At 46.4% G+C, this 14,830-nt stretch overlaps 5 protein-coding genes across 5 annotated transcripts; 3 read left to right on the top strand and 2 right to left on the bottom strand.

Annotated features, from left to right (window-relative positions):
* Positions 1 to 6,762: 6,762 nt before the first annotated feature.
* IL334_004125 (calcium/proton exchanger) lies at positions 6,763 to 8,424 on the bottom strand (the record flags this gene model as incomplete). Its single annotated transcript, XM_062935848.1, has 11 exons — positions 6,763 to 6,806; positions 6,853 to 6,882; positions 6,936 to 6,999; positions 7,049 to 7,127; positions 7,283 to 7,628; positions 7,671 to 7,720; positions 7,815 to 7,896; positions 7,947 to 7,982; positions 8,065 to 8,104; positions 8,150 to 8,220; positions 8,268 to 8,424. 11 exons carry the CDS (start codon positions 8,422 to 8,424, stop codon positions 6,763 to 6,765), a joined length of 999 nt encoding a protein of 332 aa, XP_062791899.1.
* A 529-nt stretch (positions 8,425 to 8,953) lies between these two features.
* On the top strand, positions 8,954 to 10,801 carry IL334_004124 (uncharacterized protein; the record flags this gene model as incomplete). Its single annotated transcript, XM_062935847.1, has 4 exons — positions 8,954 to 9,147; positions 9,574 to 9,674; positions 9,808 to 10,611; positions 10,671 to 10,801. The coding sequence occupies 4 exons, from the start codon at positions 8,954 to 8,956 to the stop codon at positions 10,799 to 10,801; spliced, it is 1,230 nt and encodes a 409-aa protein (XP_062791898.1).
* Positions 10,802 to 11,099: 298 nt separating this feature from the next.
* Positions 11,100 to 12,164, bottom strand: IL334_004123 (uncharacterized protein; the record flags this gene model as incomplete). Its single annotated transcript, XM_062935846.1, has 3 exons — positions 11,100 to 11,438; positions 11,536 to 11,742; positions 11,889 to 12,164. The coding sequence occupies 3 exons, from the start codon at positions 12,162 to 12,164 to the stop codon at positions 11,100 to 11,102; spliced, it is 822 nt and encodes a 273-aa protein (XP_062791897.1).
* A 546-nt stretch (positions 12,165 to 12,710) lies between these two features.
* On the top strand, positions 12,711 to 13,621 carry IL334_004122 (uncharacterized protein; the record flags this gene model as incomplete). Its single annotated transcript, XM_062935845.1, has 5 exons — positions 12,711 to 12,770; positions 12,818 to 12,895; positions 12,960 to 13,266; positions 13,317 to 13,406; positions 13,449 to 13,621. The coding sequence occupies 5 exons, from the start codon at positions 12,711 to 12,713 to the stop codon at positions 13,619 to 13,621; spliced, it is 708 nt and encodes a 235-aa protein (XP_062791896.1).
* Positions 13,622 to 13,859: 238 nt separating this feature from the next.
* Positions 13,860 to 14,692, top strand: IL334_004121 (uncharacterized protein; the record flags this gene model as incomplete). Its single annotated transcript, XM_062935844.1, has 2 exons — positions 13,860 to 14,375; positions 14,429 to 14,692. 2 exons carry the CDS (start codon positions 13,860 to 13,862, stop codon positions 14,690 to 14,692), a joined length of 780 nt encoding a protein of 259 aa, XP_062791895.1.
* Between the last annotated feature and the right edge of the window lie 138 nt (positions 14,693 to 14,830).

Raw genomic sequence — 14,830 nt, 5'->3', positions numbered from 1 at the left:
AGTTTGCGTATTCGGGAGACTCTTCACTTACCTGTCAGCACCGACTGTCCTCCTCTGCTCACAGGAGATACATTGTGTAAAGGGTGCTACACAACGGTCTTTCCCCTTGGCTCATGCCATGCCTGTGCGATGCCCATTATCGGTGACAGAGAGGAAGGCCTGGGTGGTCGTCACATCTGTGTCAGGGGTCACAAATGGCACGCCAAGTGCTTCCGATGCGCAAGTACGTTTTAGAAGCCCTCGGTCGTCTCGCTTACAGCTTTAGCTTGTGGAAGACTCCCCTCTCGTCAGAACCCTCCAACGGTGCTCCCTGATCTCACTCCATCCTGCCAGGATTGCTATGACCAGGTTGAATCAAGTATCGCCAAGAAGCCTACCGTGCTTTCACCGACTCGTGGCTCGGCGCACAAATACCCCCGCCCCGGTCAGTTTCTGACTCAACTACCCAGTCGACCGTCAGAAACAGCTGAAGAGATTCATCGTCTTTCCCAGAATACCGACATGGTCTCTCGACCAGGTAAATCGGTCGTCTGGAATCGTGCTTTCACGGATTCGGGCCATCAGCTGACCCACAGACCTGCCCAGGAAATTCCATAGATAGGGCTACCCTTGCGGATCCGTCTGTACTTACGTCGCCTCCCGCCAAGAGCCATGCGTCGTCGTCGTGTCAAAGCGCTCAGACGCAGCAGCTAAACAGAGCATCGCTCCTTACAATGCGACCACAAGCCAACGAGGCCGAATCATCATCAATCTCCTCGAGAAAAGGCTATCGACAATCATCATCGATATCTGTCCTGGATCGGGTCCGTCATTTCAATACGTGTGATTCGACAACGGCATTGACAACCTCAAAGCGTGACTCAACACCTTCTTCTGGACCCTCCGCCGTACCCAGGCAGCCTTTGCAATCCCGGAAGAACAACAACGCCATTTCATAAGGTTCCCTCACATCTTCACAGCTTCCGCCGAACCTGCAGCGTAACTTCCCTGCGTGACTTTGACATAGCATCAGCCCTTCCGTCCATAGTGCACTGTACATTCTTTCACCACGTTTCCTGGTATATATCTGTCCATAGTATTTGCATATGTGCCATCGCCTGACCAATATATTCATTGGCTGCTGTGTCCCAATTTCCTCATGACTTCTGAAGTCAAATCACATTCCTGTTGGCTGGGAAGCATACAATCCAAAGATCTCCGCTTGCAGACTTATTATGTTTTTGTGGCACATATGGAGTTAGGAGAAAGACAGCTGCAGGTAGTCAAGTATGATGACAAGCGATCTAATGTGTATATATCTGCCAGACACTGTCGCGGTGTCACGATTTTGTCAACACATGTACAAATCAAGCCACTTCCAATGGTGAAGTACTTACAGACAACACAAAGAGGCTAATGAATGGGACAATGTGATTGTGACTAACCAAAATTAGACACAAGAGGTCAGCAAACTAAGATACAACTTCTTGAGTAGTGAATTTTGATTGTAGCCAATAAGTATGTCCTCTCATGAGATGAGTCTACCTAGCAACGTTTACCTTAGCTAAACTTAGAATAAGGACATTGATAATTCAACTTCTACCCTTATTGAGTACCAAAGATATGATATATATCTATATACAGAACTCTACTTATCATATTCATAGTTTTCTCCCTATAAATTCTCGTTTGTTGTCTCTCCCTATGCCTTGACAATATCTCATTGGATTCCGGTCTCTTTCAGAAGCTACAATGCCTATTCTCCCTTTTGAAACCTATACAGAGCTGAGTACCACTTGAGCTCTCTATCTAATAATATCCTTGCATTCCGACAACATTGTTCCTTATTGAGCGCTATAGCAACACTCTTGCCTATACTGTCCTGCCTTCCCTATTTAGCTTTCCTGTGACACACTTTGGGCATCCTAGCTGTTGACATATCTTGACAAGGTGAACCTCTGACTAGAACTTACTTGAGAGACTCTGGTACCATGTAAGTTGTGTTCAATAACAATTTACCTGCTAAATAACCAGAGGACTGTCACGCATGGGGGTATCTCTTGTCCAAAGGAAACAAACACGTGTCTCTAGCTTGTCAGGATACCAGGGCAAGGGAAGATGTAGACTGGATACTACTGGAACAAGGATAGGACTGTGACCTATGAGGGTAGTTGAGGCTATAACTCAAATGTGTGACTTGTTGACTGTATTGAAAATCTCTCAACAACATCTATAGCTGAGGTAAAAGCAAAACACATCATAATGGATTAGTGTTCTATTTATAGTTCTGTCATGAATCATAAGTATCAAGTTAGATTATGTAAGACTAAAGTTCAGATTACATAATATCTACATAAGACCTCTCCGCAAGATCCCACCGTAAGATCCCACCGTAAGATCCCACCGTAAGACCCAACCGTAAAATCTAACCGTAACCCGCAGAACAATGGAAACCCTGGATTCTGCAAGGTATAAATAGTGCCCAATTCCATAGTTATGTTTTTAACTTTTCCCCAGCTATGGATCTTGTTGAATAACTTTCACTACAGTTAACAAGTCACACAGTTGAGTCATAGCCTCAACTACCCTCATAGGTCACAGTCCTATTCTTTAGTAGTATCCAGCCTACACCTCCCTTGCCCTAGTATCCTGACAAGCCAGAGACACGTGTCCTTCCCTTTGGACGACAAATACCCTCGTGCGTGATAGGTTCCAATTATTTGGTGGTAAGAATGGGATTGTGGGACTGTTTACGGTAGTAGTATTGCTGCAGTATATTGATGTGCAGAAAGTCATACCTAAATATGTCACATTATTATCAAAGAGTCACTCGAAATTACCGAACTTACCCAAAACTACAGTAAGATTGCAACTCTTATTCATTCAAACATCAAAACCTAACTGGATATCTGAAAATACATAAGATCAATCAAGCCTTTCTTAACAGACGAGGCACTGAGGTTCCTATGGACAAAACAAAGAGGCTGGACGTAAATTGGGAGAATAGGGTTGTAATTGATCCAAAATAGATATAAGCAGTAGAAATTAGCAAACTTATTTTACGAGATAGCCAGGGTGTACGTTGGAAGGTGTAAATCTATCTCATAAAACTATGTACGTATTGACTACAATTGCCGCAGAAGTTTCTATGTACGGTTCTGATATTATCCCAGCTCATCTCACAAAGTTCCTACAAAATTCCCGAACATTGGGTTCTAGGTTGAGGTGAGCCTCGTCGGTGGCTCTAGGCCACCGACAAACTGTGCTCGTGCTATGAGACGGTGGCCACCGGGCTGTGATTTTCCATAGTCTAAAAACCTTTGAAGAGATGGACTATGAGAGCCCCTAAGGCCTGAGTACAGATGTGTCAATGCCTGTTGGCATTTTTGGCCGGGATATAGTTGTCATGGCAGTGTTGCTGACTTCATTTGTGTCATTTCGGCAACGAGGTCATTATGCTTGTCAGTGCCTACATTGCGTGTTCACGGAGAGGAGTGAATGGAGAAATAGTGGACCAAGGGTGTAGATACGGCAGGGGTTAAGCCAGAGAGGTACTCCAGCTAGAGGTAGTGACTGGATGATAAGTGACGTAGCTTGTCTGAGAGGCCGGGACCTTTATAGTATGTTTTGCACAAGGTATATGATGACGTCTGAGGATATTTGGAGAACACGTTGAATACAAGCTGCAGGGTTTTGACCATTACCAGACCTTACTTATCACAGGCTGCTAAACTTAAATCTTGATGTCTCGGCAAGTGGAAGATCGGTCATTGGTGACCTGCTAGAAGTTTGCCGAAGGGACTACTGATTTGGCCGTAGTCAGCACTTAACTTATGTATCTGGATTTGGCCTGTGGCGCGGATCTGAACACCAAAAGTTCAATAATTGTGTACGGATGCGGAGCTCTATGGCAACGATCGACTGTAGCGATCTCAACAGTAGAAGCTGAATACATGGCTTCAGCAGATCCGACTTGTCAGGTAGTATGGCTATTCCTTCCATCATATGATCTTTAACCTCGTCTTAGTGCCATTCTTTTCTTTCTGTACAATGACAACATTGGTGCAGATGTTTGGGCAAGAATCCGGTCCTTTTGGACGACCCCAACACTCAATCGTATACATTGTGTTACGGTTATTACTGATGCCAAACTTCCGCGTATAAATATGTGCATGCAATGTCTATAGCTCCATCTGTCTTTCTCTTTCTTTCTTCATGTGAAGTAGGAAATATTCTGTGTTTTGAGCCAGACAGGAATCCAGCGATGCAAAGTCTTTGTGTCAAAAGACACTGTTTTATTAGTCTGCGATATAACATCCCTGCAGTTTCCTCCTTGTGGCCTGCCAACATCCATCTTCCGCGTGTGTCAATGTCTCCTGGTACAAGCTCACAGTTTGTATCACAATGGTTTCGGCGTAATTGGTCGCTATGACCACTGAAACACAAAAAGGGAACAATAGGAATTTCCGGCCCGGGATTCTCTGATCACATAGGCTTTTACGGGAGAACTCTTGATCGTGACCGATGACAACGGTCTTGTCACGATGATCAGCGTCGGCTCCAGCCAGGATGCCCGAATCGTATAACGGAGAGCCAAATAGGCAAGGTAAGAACGGTATAGGCAAGGGTATTGGTATACCGTTTGGTGATGAACGATATCGTTGGGGCACAACGGTATCGATAAAGATCGAGTTAAAGTAGTACTCAGCTAGGGATAGACTTCAGAAGGGACAATAGACGTTGTAGCTTCCAGGAGAGACCGGAATCCGATGAGATATCGTCAAGGTATAGGTAGAGACAACAATTGAGAATTCATAGGGAGAAGACTAAGAATACGAGATGTATAGTTGTGTGTATATATATATCCATGGTACTCAATAAGAGTAGAAGTTGAACCAACAATATCCTCATCCTAAATACCTTTTACCTTATACTACTATCCTTTCTATATCTACTTGACGATATCGTTGAGGGCGGAAGTATATCTTGAGAGCGGGAGTATATCTTGGGTTACGTAATGATAATATTGTTATGCCGGCGTAGCCATCATGACAGGTCTCCAAGAACAGGTCCGTAAGAGTATCATAAGATATGTTATGAACCATTCTCCCGTCTGCAGGAATTTTTAGGACCCTCTGCGGATGATCACAGAGACCCCACAATGACTTGTCACAGAGTCATCTAAAAGTAATTGCCCGCAGAAGCCACGGATGAGAATCACAGAGACCTTGAATTGCAAATAGAAGCCAACTGAGGGACTGTGAATACCCCTGCCTTGCGAAGTCTCTCCTCGGTGAAGAATCCTAATTCGCACACAAGTCATCTGAGGTCGATCTAAACAATCTTAAGTCATTTAGAACCTGCCCATCCACTTTTGTACTCATTATTATCAAAACCTGCCCACACTGTTTCATACTCATCGTTATAAGACAGTTGGCCACAATGAGTTGCAACTCACCAGATTCATCTGAGTTCACCTTGCTGCTTTCCAGCCACATCACAAGTTTCAAACCTCTACTTTCCATCTGTCTTGCTTGGCAAGACCAATCCAGGACGGGTTGTAACATTCATATGTCATAGTCCTATTCTTGTTCCAAGTAGTGTACAATCTACACCTTCTTGTCCCAAGTGTTCTGACAAGTCAGAATGTACAATGATTGATGTTGGCTCCCAACCAAGATGCCCAAAGTGTGTTACCGGAACGTTAAATAGGGACGGGAGGAACAGTATAGGCAAGAATGTTGCTATAGCGCTCAATAAGGAACAATGTTGTCGGAATGCAAGGATATTATTAGATAGAGAGCTCAAGTGGTACTCAGCTCTGTATAGGTTTCAAAAGGGAGAATAGGCATTGTAGCTTCTGAAAGAGACCGGAATCCAATGAGATATTGTCAAGGCATAGGGAGAGACAACAAACGAGAATTTATAGGGAGAAAACTATGAATATGATAAGTAGAGTTCTTCTGTATATAGATATATATCATATCTTTGGTACTCAATAAGGGTAGAAGTTGAATGAACAATATCCTAATTTTTATATCCTTTTACCTTATTCCAATATCCTTTCTATATCTATCTAATGATATCATTGAGAGCGGGAGTATGTATACATTGTGTTGCAAACAGATTTAAGCCGGGTTCATCATACAGGACCGCTCTCGCTAGACTCAACGTACATAGGCAGGAGTGAGACTACAAGGGCTAGGGGCTTCAAGTACCTCCGCTCTATCGACCACAGAGACAGGCCAGAGCAGTAGCAATAGATAGCACCTCCATGCAACAGAAGGCCAATAGTCCGTTATCTCGATTTCCCGACAATATGAATAGGATGGAGCAAAATCATCGATGATAGGTTTCGCATGGCTGTCGTCCATTAGTATTTATGAATCCCGAGAAATTTCCCTAGAACCAGCAGCCTCTCGAAATGCCCAATCACGTCGGAAAGAGCTTCAGTCCCTGGAGAGTTAGTCCTTCAATTTTTGTATATCGATGCCACGGTTCCAGAGCGATCACTTGGAAAAGTTGCCATGATGATGGGTTGCTGCACATGAAGCTGCTCATGCGACTAGAGCAGCCGTCTAGGCCAGCAGTGTGTATGCATGCAGCTTTCGTGTATCAGTCAACACAAGTACGACTATTTAAGTGAGAGCATAGAAAGGTATTCTCAATGACATGGAGGTAGAAGAGGCAGTGTGGAGAAGCGAAGCACTCCGAGAAGTGTATACGATGAGTATGACTGTAAAGAATAGTATCTCGATCGATAGCCTTCATTTGCGATTGCGATCAAACGAGGTAGCTCAGTGCGATGACAAGGTATAGAGCGATCACTGTGAGTAGTCAGTACAGCTCGGCGTATAGTAAGGCTGCACTCACACATGACACCTTCCATGTAATTGGTTCGCCCTGCACCGACATCGTTAGCCCGCATCTGTGGTCCGTTAGACGACCCCACTCACCATCTTGCAATAAGAGGTTGACCAACATGACAGACACGAAGAGCACAATGGTTTCAAAGTTTGCCTAGACTGTGTCAGCTTAAAAGGCAAGCGAGCCAGGTAAGATCACATACGAAAAACAAGGTGAGATCTTTATGGAGGGGCCAAGCGATGATGACCAAGAGAGGGATCATACCAGCGGCGATCTGGATACTTGATCCAACGCTCACACCAATGGTAAGCTCCATTTTACCTTTGCAAGCCATCCAAACGGATGTAACGTGTTCAGCGGCATTGCCAACGAGAGGGAGGAGGATAAGACCGATGAATCTGCTTCGATTAACAGAGGCACCAAATATCAAGCTTACCTCTTGGGGATGTGCCATTGTTCAGCTGTCTCATCGATACTGCCCACGAGGATATCGGCACAGAATGATGTGATAACGGTAATGATCACGAGCCAAGCTCCGGCGCTCCACTGATCCATTGAGGCTACTTCGGCTTCCTCATCTTCGTTCTCCTCGGCTTCGAATAGTTGAGCGTGGGTTCGGAGTTGGAAATAGAGGTAGCCGAAGTAAGTAAGGAGAAGAATGATGGAGGTTCCTCGTGACAAAACTAGGAGGCCACGGAGCGAAGAATCATTTGGATCAGGAGCACCGTCTTCAAGCAACGTTTTGATTGTAGCTGAGACCGTGTCGTCGTTCGAGGCATGGTCTATCACGTGGTTCAGTTCTGGATACAAATGTAAGGACTTACATGCAGCAGGTAGGATCAACGTGATGCAGGCGAGAGTCAAAAGGGACGAGCTGGCTTGAGCGGCGGTGACTTGGAATGTTGACTCGTGGAAAAAGAAACCGGAACTGGGAATTTAGCCCAGAACAAGGTGATGTGGAGACTCACGCGAAGAAACTCATGCCTAGAACGAGAAGCAAGTTGGACAAAACACTTCCGAGAAGTGAAGTTTGAACAAGACGAAGTTCATCTGTGCCAAGCGTTAGCCAGATTCGAAACACAAGTCCAATGGTCGCTTACTCTGGATAAGTGCGGCGATAGCTACGATTAACTCCACTGCATTTCCAAATCTATATTGATCAGTTAGGCCACAGGTTTTGGACTTACGTGGCGTTGAGAAGACCACCAACAGTCTGACCAAGCTTCATTGAGAGCTGTTCGGTGCTGTCTCCGAGGAGCTAAGACGGTGATCAGCTCTTATCAGGAAGTGGCATTTTGCTCACCTTAGCGAGAGGAACGATCGCCAGGAAGGACGTAGCGAATCGCGCAGCGGCACTCCAGTGAAGAAGATCCGCTATAAGATGATCAGCAAAGGGCGCGAGAGATGATGACAATACTGACCGATAAAAGACAAAGGAACAGCAATGAGTAAGACGTTAATCCATGAGCCAAGCAGGAGATATCGAGTGGACTTGAGAGGTTTGAAGGGGACCTTTGTAGATGCCCCGTCATGGCCACGGGTCAAGCCTAAGAGCGGTGTGTTTTCTTGAGTTGGCATTGAGATGAAGTGATAAAGAAAGTTTCACTAGATATGATGAAAAGTTGGCAAGGTCGACGATTTAGATGTAGGGATCGAGTGTACGATCTTACCACCAATGACCACCTTTGAATCTTTATGGAGGTTCGAAGATGTCTTGAGGAGTGATGGGTGATGGCTGGAAACAGAAAGAGGAAGAGGGAAAACAAAAATGAGCACAGCATGGAATAACAAGAGATTCTGCCAAGCAAAATGTACAAGAGTGGGAATTTGACCAAAAAGACCAAAATGATGACGTAAAGACAGGAAATACACTGCCCACGTGCACATACAGATCCCATAGCTTCATCGTGCTGGGGCCCCACACTCTACGGTGGAAATTCAATGACGACGAATGCTGAAGTTTAGCATAGTTTGTAATAAGTTTCAAAAAACGTCTGAGATCGATTGAATGTACAAACGACTGCATATTGGAAGAAATGCGACTCGAATAAACTCATCAGAATGCTGCTTCATTCAAGCTTAACTCAACAATATTTTCCGGAATAAAATGAGGAGCATACCAGACGGAGATCATATTCACCCCTTTCTCAAAGGAAACTTTGCGCCGGTCACGGACGAGTATATCGCCCACACCTGCGATGTGGTTTACGGCGAGGTCCCACTGGAATTGAAAGGCGGACAGTATATACGAAACGGAGGGAATCCAGTGTACCCGCCAGAGCAAGGGCGGCACTATCATTGGTGAGTGAGAGCCCATATGAAACACCGCTAATTTCAGGTTCGACGGCGATGGCATGTTGCATGGCGTATTCTTCGGCGACGAGCCGCTGTACACGAATCGACACCTCGAGACACCGCTATTATCGATGACACTGATGTTATTACGATCTCCCCTGCCGTCCATCGCCTTACTAATCTCCCCACTTTCGTCTCTGCACCGCATTGTCGTTGCAATCATACAGGCATTCATTATCGCTTTGCGGGCGCGTATGGGCGTGTTGAGTGTAGCGAATACTAGTGTAATTTGGTGGGGTGAAGGTCTCGGTTCTGAATACAATAAAGAGGATCAGGTTGAAGATATTCTCCACGAGCCGACACAACGCCTACTTGCGACCTGCGAATCAGGTCCTCCTCTTGAAGTACGACTGCCGAATCTTGAAACAATAGCTTGGGACAGGCTGAAAGACCCGCAGAACGGCGAAGACCTCTCGCAAAGAAGGGGCAAGTGGGAATGGTGGAAACGTTTCGGCCTGAGCAGGGTACAAGAGGTAAGCACAATATCGTAGACTTAGCTGACTAGATAGGACTGGATGACGGCACATCCCCGTATCGATCCGGTTGATGGCTCCCTTATATTGTACTCCACGCAAATGTTTGACGCCCCGCATGTCCGATACTCAGTCATAGATAGAGCAGGTCGTCATGTCGTCTGGAAGAAAGGGATAGATATCGGACGAGCGAAGATGATGCACGATTTCGCTGCAACTCGAACACATACAATCCTACTCAACCTTCCGCTCACTCTATCTCCCAACAATCTCTTCTCGAGGCACCCAGTCCCTCTCATTCACTTTGACCGCACCCTCCCTTCCGAATTCGTCATCTTCCCTCGTCTTCTTGAAACCTCGCCAATAAAGTTTCAAGAACCGGAACCTAGTTTGATATTTCACACAGCCAACGCATGGGATGAGTTCAATAGGGATGGCAAGCTCGTGGCGGTTAATATGCTTGGGTGCCGGTTTAAAACGGCCAAATTGGTCTACGCGGCGGGCGCGGTTGCCATTCCTGAAGCTGAGCAGGGAGTCGACGATGTCGTGCGATTACATTACTACCGCTTCAATATGACTGATCACACCACCCATTCGTTCCCGCTTTCCGCGATCCCTTTTGAATTCCCCAGCCTGCCACATCACTTGCACATGTCTCCAGCCAAGTATATATACGGATGCACGATGCGCTCCGGCTCATTCGACGAACGACTAGGGGGCGCAGCGAAGGTCGATTGCATTGCAAAAATGAACATACATGCTCTCGTCAAACAGCCCGATAGTCGATCCTCCGCCCAGATATTGCAAGACCACGCCGAATGCAGCAAGTCGCCAATAGAGATATTTGCTCTGCCTGAAGGATGGTTTGCGCAAGAAGCCCAATTTGTCCCAAGAGTCGTTCCCACAAGCGAGGACGATGGATTCTTACTCACGTATGGTAAGTCCCCGCACGAAACAATAGCTAATCATCAGTCTACGACGAGTCATACCTTCAAGCGGATGGTACACCTTCTCCAGCACTTGGCGCGGGGTCCGAACTGTGGATCATCGACGCTCGACGACTCGCCGAAGGGATGAACGCCTTAGTCGCTCGAGTCAAGCTACCCCAGCGCGTTCCATATGGGTAGGTCTTTTGCGATGCAGAATGACACTAATTGTACAGGCTCCATGGGACATTCGTTCCTCACTCGTCCATTTGCAAACAGCGCTCACTCTCACATACCCTTCCAGATCAACCACTACTACAAGACAAAATCGCTCGGTCAAGACTTCAACATTTTGCCTCCATCCTCTTTGATCGTCCCTTGTATAGACGAAAAGCGATGCTGGAACGGATTGTGTTCGCATTCATGCTACCTGCAGCGGTGGCAGTGTCCGTTCTGGCATTACGTGATATTACATACCTGTTACATAGATAATGCATTGCTATTCAAATGGATTTGTCCTGCCTACTTGGCCTCCCCGTTGGTTTGTATCGTAACCACCATCGAGATCAGATCCCCAGGCGCAGAGAGCATGCCACCACTTTTCTGGTCCAGGAGGTTCTTCTTCTTGCTGCTGAACTGCTTGCCCGCCTCGCCAAGTTGGGCCGCTATAGGCAAATCCTACTCCATCGGTAGGGGAAGCCAATGGCGATCCAGTGCTTGATGAGCGGCGATGAGCAGATCCGGCAATAGGAGCGGGCGGTGGTGGGTCTGAGAAAGGAGATGGACCGTCGGGAGAGGTTGGAGATATCACCATTTTCGGTACAGGGGAAAAGCTCGGCTGCGTGTCGTAAGGATTTGGATAAGGTTGGTCTCGCGTTACAGGAGAATGTGTGGGAAGCTAGAATATTAGCAAACGTTATCTATCAAAAACTCACGTCTTCGTTCTGCCTTGGCGATCCTGGCCATATTCCTTCCATTAAACCCATAATACTATTCCTATTTGCTTTTGTACTAAGCACTGAGAACGGTCGACGAGAGAAAGAAGTGGTAGACGATGAAGGCGATTCAGGCGGTGCCATCTGGCGTGATTCTCTGGCCGCTCTTCTACGAGCCATGTCTTTTGCAGCAAAACGTGCCAGATTCTGATGTTGTCAGCTACGGAAGACAGTCTACAGCTCACCTGTTGTATCCGGCGTTCCTCCTCTTCCACTTCGTTTAAGGGGGGATAACGTTCCTCTCCCTGTTCCACATCCCATGCCCGTTCTTTCCCTTTCGCCGTTCTCCTCACCTCAGGATCTTCGTCGACCTCCCTCTCTTTCCCCTTCCGACTAGAGCTTGCAGAGAGTGTCTCTTCTGAGCCATTATTCAGATGTCCACCCACTCGCTCTAAGTCCTCCGAATCGTTCGATGAAACGTTACTCATTGAAGATGGTATCCTCTTTGAATAGACTATTGTGCCATTTCGAGTGACTGTAGGTGCTGGGGCGATGTTTCCGAAAGATGGATTCACTTCGTCCGCCAGTGGGGCGTATGATTTAGAAGGAGGAGAGAGTACCGATGGCATCGCTGCTATGGGAAGTCGAGATAGATGACCAAAGCGTGCTCTCAAACACGCTGGTCAGCCCCTCTCGAGTGTGTGTTTTCCGATGACGCGCCTTCCTTTATTAAAGGATAAACGCAAACTTTTACGATGATCTGCTGTTATCGCTGAGTAGTGTGAAATGGCGTATATGACATGAAGATGAGACGAGAGCTTATGATACTTATCTTGATGGTGGCTGATTCTGATGGCGATATGACAATGATTATGTCGCCTATTCAGTAAGAACAAATCAAATCATATATGAGACAGCACAATGTGGTCATGTCAATACCAGGAGGTGAGGGGACAGCCGCCACCTTGTTTGAAACAGCGCGGTGAATTAGGTTGTGAGCGAGTGACCACATGGTAGTCACATGGTGATCACGTGCAATTCTCATGTACCTAAGGTGAGACGCTACAACGCGTTCGCCAACGCAAGTGTCATCATCATCATCATAATGAGAGGTACAATCATTAATCATTAGTTCATCCTCAACCTTATCATTCAACACATATCATTATCACACTATGGCCAACATACATACCGTCGATATCACCCGTCTGAAGAATGGTGAAGTAAACCTGGGTGTAAGCTGCTTCCCTGTCTTGTCAACCCGTGCTGACCTGTCTCGCAGACCTCCATTATGGCTGTTCAGTTCGACGGAGGTGTAGTCATTGGCGCTGACAGTAGAACAACCACTGGGTCATACATCGTGAGTGCAGTACGATGTGTGTCTTAACAACAATCTGGTCGTAGGGTTGACTTTTGCAATCTAGGCCAACCGAGTCACAGACAAGCTTACTCATATTCACGACCGAATCTATTGCTGTCGTTCAGGATCAGCAGCTGACACCCAAGCCGTTGCCGACGTCGTCCATCAACATGCTCAAGTTTACACAGCTGTGTATGGATCGCCCCCAACAGTATCAACCGCCGCAGCACTGTTCGAAAAGATGTGTTACGACAACAAAGATCAATTATCAGCTGGAATAATCGTTGCTGGATGGGATAAAGAGGCAGGTGGATCTGTGTATAACATTCCATTAGGCGGGGGAATGTTCCAACAGCCTTGGGCTATCGGGGGTGAGTTTATTTGACACTCTATCCAAGCTATTCCACTAATTTTCTCATAGGATCTGGATCGACATATGTTTATGGTTATTGCGACGCGACCTATCGAGAAGGTTGGAATGAGCAGGAAACAGTGGAGTTCGTCAAGAATAGTGAGTGGTATAGATCCAACAAAATTACTGATCCATTACCAGCCCTCTCCCTCGCAATGTCTCGAGACGGATCATCAGGTGGTTGTATCCGGATGTGCGTGATTACAAAGGAAAAAGTTGAACGACATTTCATACCTGGAAATGAGTTGCCCAAGTTCTGGGAAGGCAAGGAAGTTGTTGGAACAACCAGTGGAAGGGTCGGTGTAGTAGCGTAGTGAGAAACAAACATGTATGCATATAGCTTAATGATACGTTTCATCAGTCTTGTAAGAATTGAACAAAATGCCACGTGGCGGACATGACCGAGTCATCAATCGATTATTGATATTTCAGATCATCGAGTCGCTAATTTTCCTTATCAACTTTGAAGTCCATGGCTTATATAATCCCTTACTCTCTCATTAACACGACTGTTGCTCTCCCTCCATTTCCCATCACTGTTTACGCTTCAAGATGCCCATTCTCGGTCTGAAATCCCCCGGGCCTTCCTCTCCTTCCCACTTTTCCCTTGAATCCCTCATTCGGCCCAATATTCTCGCTCTACAGCCCTATCGATGTGCTCGAGACGATTACTCCGCAGGTGTCCTTCTTGACGCAAATGAGAACGCAATCGGTCCAGCACTTCCCCCTGCCAAGCTTGACTCGATCGCCGGTCAAACGCTATCCCTCCTATCTGAAGCTGAAATCGCCAGCTTGAATCGATATCCTTCACCCACTCACGACGATTTGAAGCGATCCATCGCGAAATTCAGAGGTGTCCCGAATGAAGAGTGGGTATTTCTTGGTGTTGGGAGTGATGAAGTAATCGACATGCTGTACCGAGTGCTCTGTGTACCTGGAAAAGATCGGGTGATGACCTGTCCCCCAACTTACGGAATGTACAAAGTCACCGCTAATGTCAATGACGTGGGAGTGTTGGAAGTGCCGTTGACTACCGAAGGTGGACGGTTCCAACTGGATGAGAAAGCTGTGAGTCACTGAATAATTGAGAAAGATATCATCAAGAACTGACCATTCTCCAGATGAACGAAGCGTTCAAAGCCAACCCCGACCTCAAAATGCTCTTCATCTGCTCCCCTGGCAATCCCACTGGGACTATAATCCCCCTGGATGCTATCAAACGAGTTCTCGAAAACCCCTTGTTCAGAGGTGTAGTTGTCGTTGACGAAGCATACATCGATTTCTCACCGGAAGGCAGTAGTGCAGCAAATCTGGTCAATGATTATGCCAACGTTTGTGTCACTCAAACGTTGAGTAAAAGTTTCGGATTGGCCGCTATAAGGTGAGTAAAAACCTGTGGTCACAAGCTAATGACATAGACTTGGATATCTCCTTGCTCCTCCTCCGCTCGTACAAATCCTCACAAATACCAAAGCCCCTTATAATGTATCACTACCAACCGCATCTCTCGCCCTCTCTGCCCT

This window comes from Kwoniella shivajii, chromosome 5, assembly GCF_035658355.1.
Source record: "Kwoniella shivajii chromosome 5, complete sequence".
NCBI classification, from domain to species: domain Eukaryota; kingdom Fungi; phylum Basidiomycota; class Tremellomycetes; order Tremellales; family Cryptococcaceae; genus Kwoniella; species Kwoniella shivajii.
The sequence above is the reverse complement of the archived record's forward strand: the minus strand, read 5'-3'. Positions and strand labels throughout refer to the sequence as shown.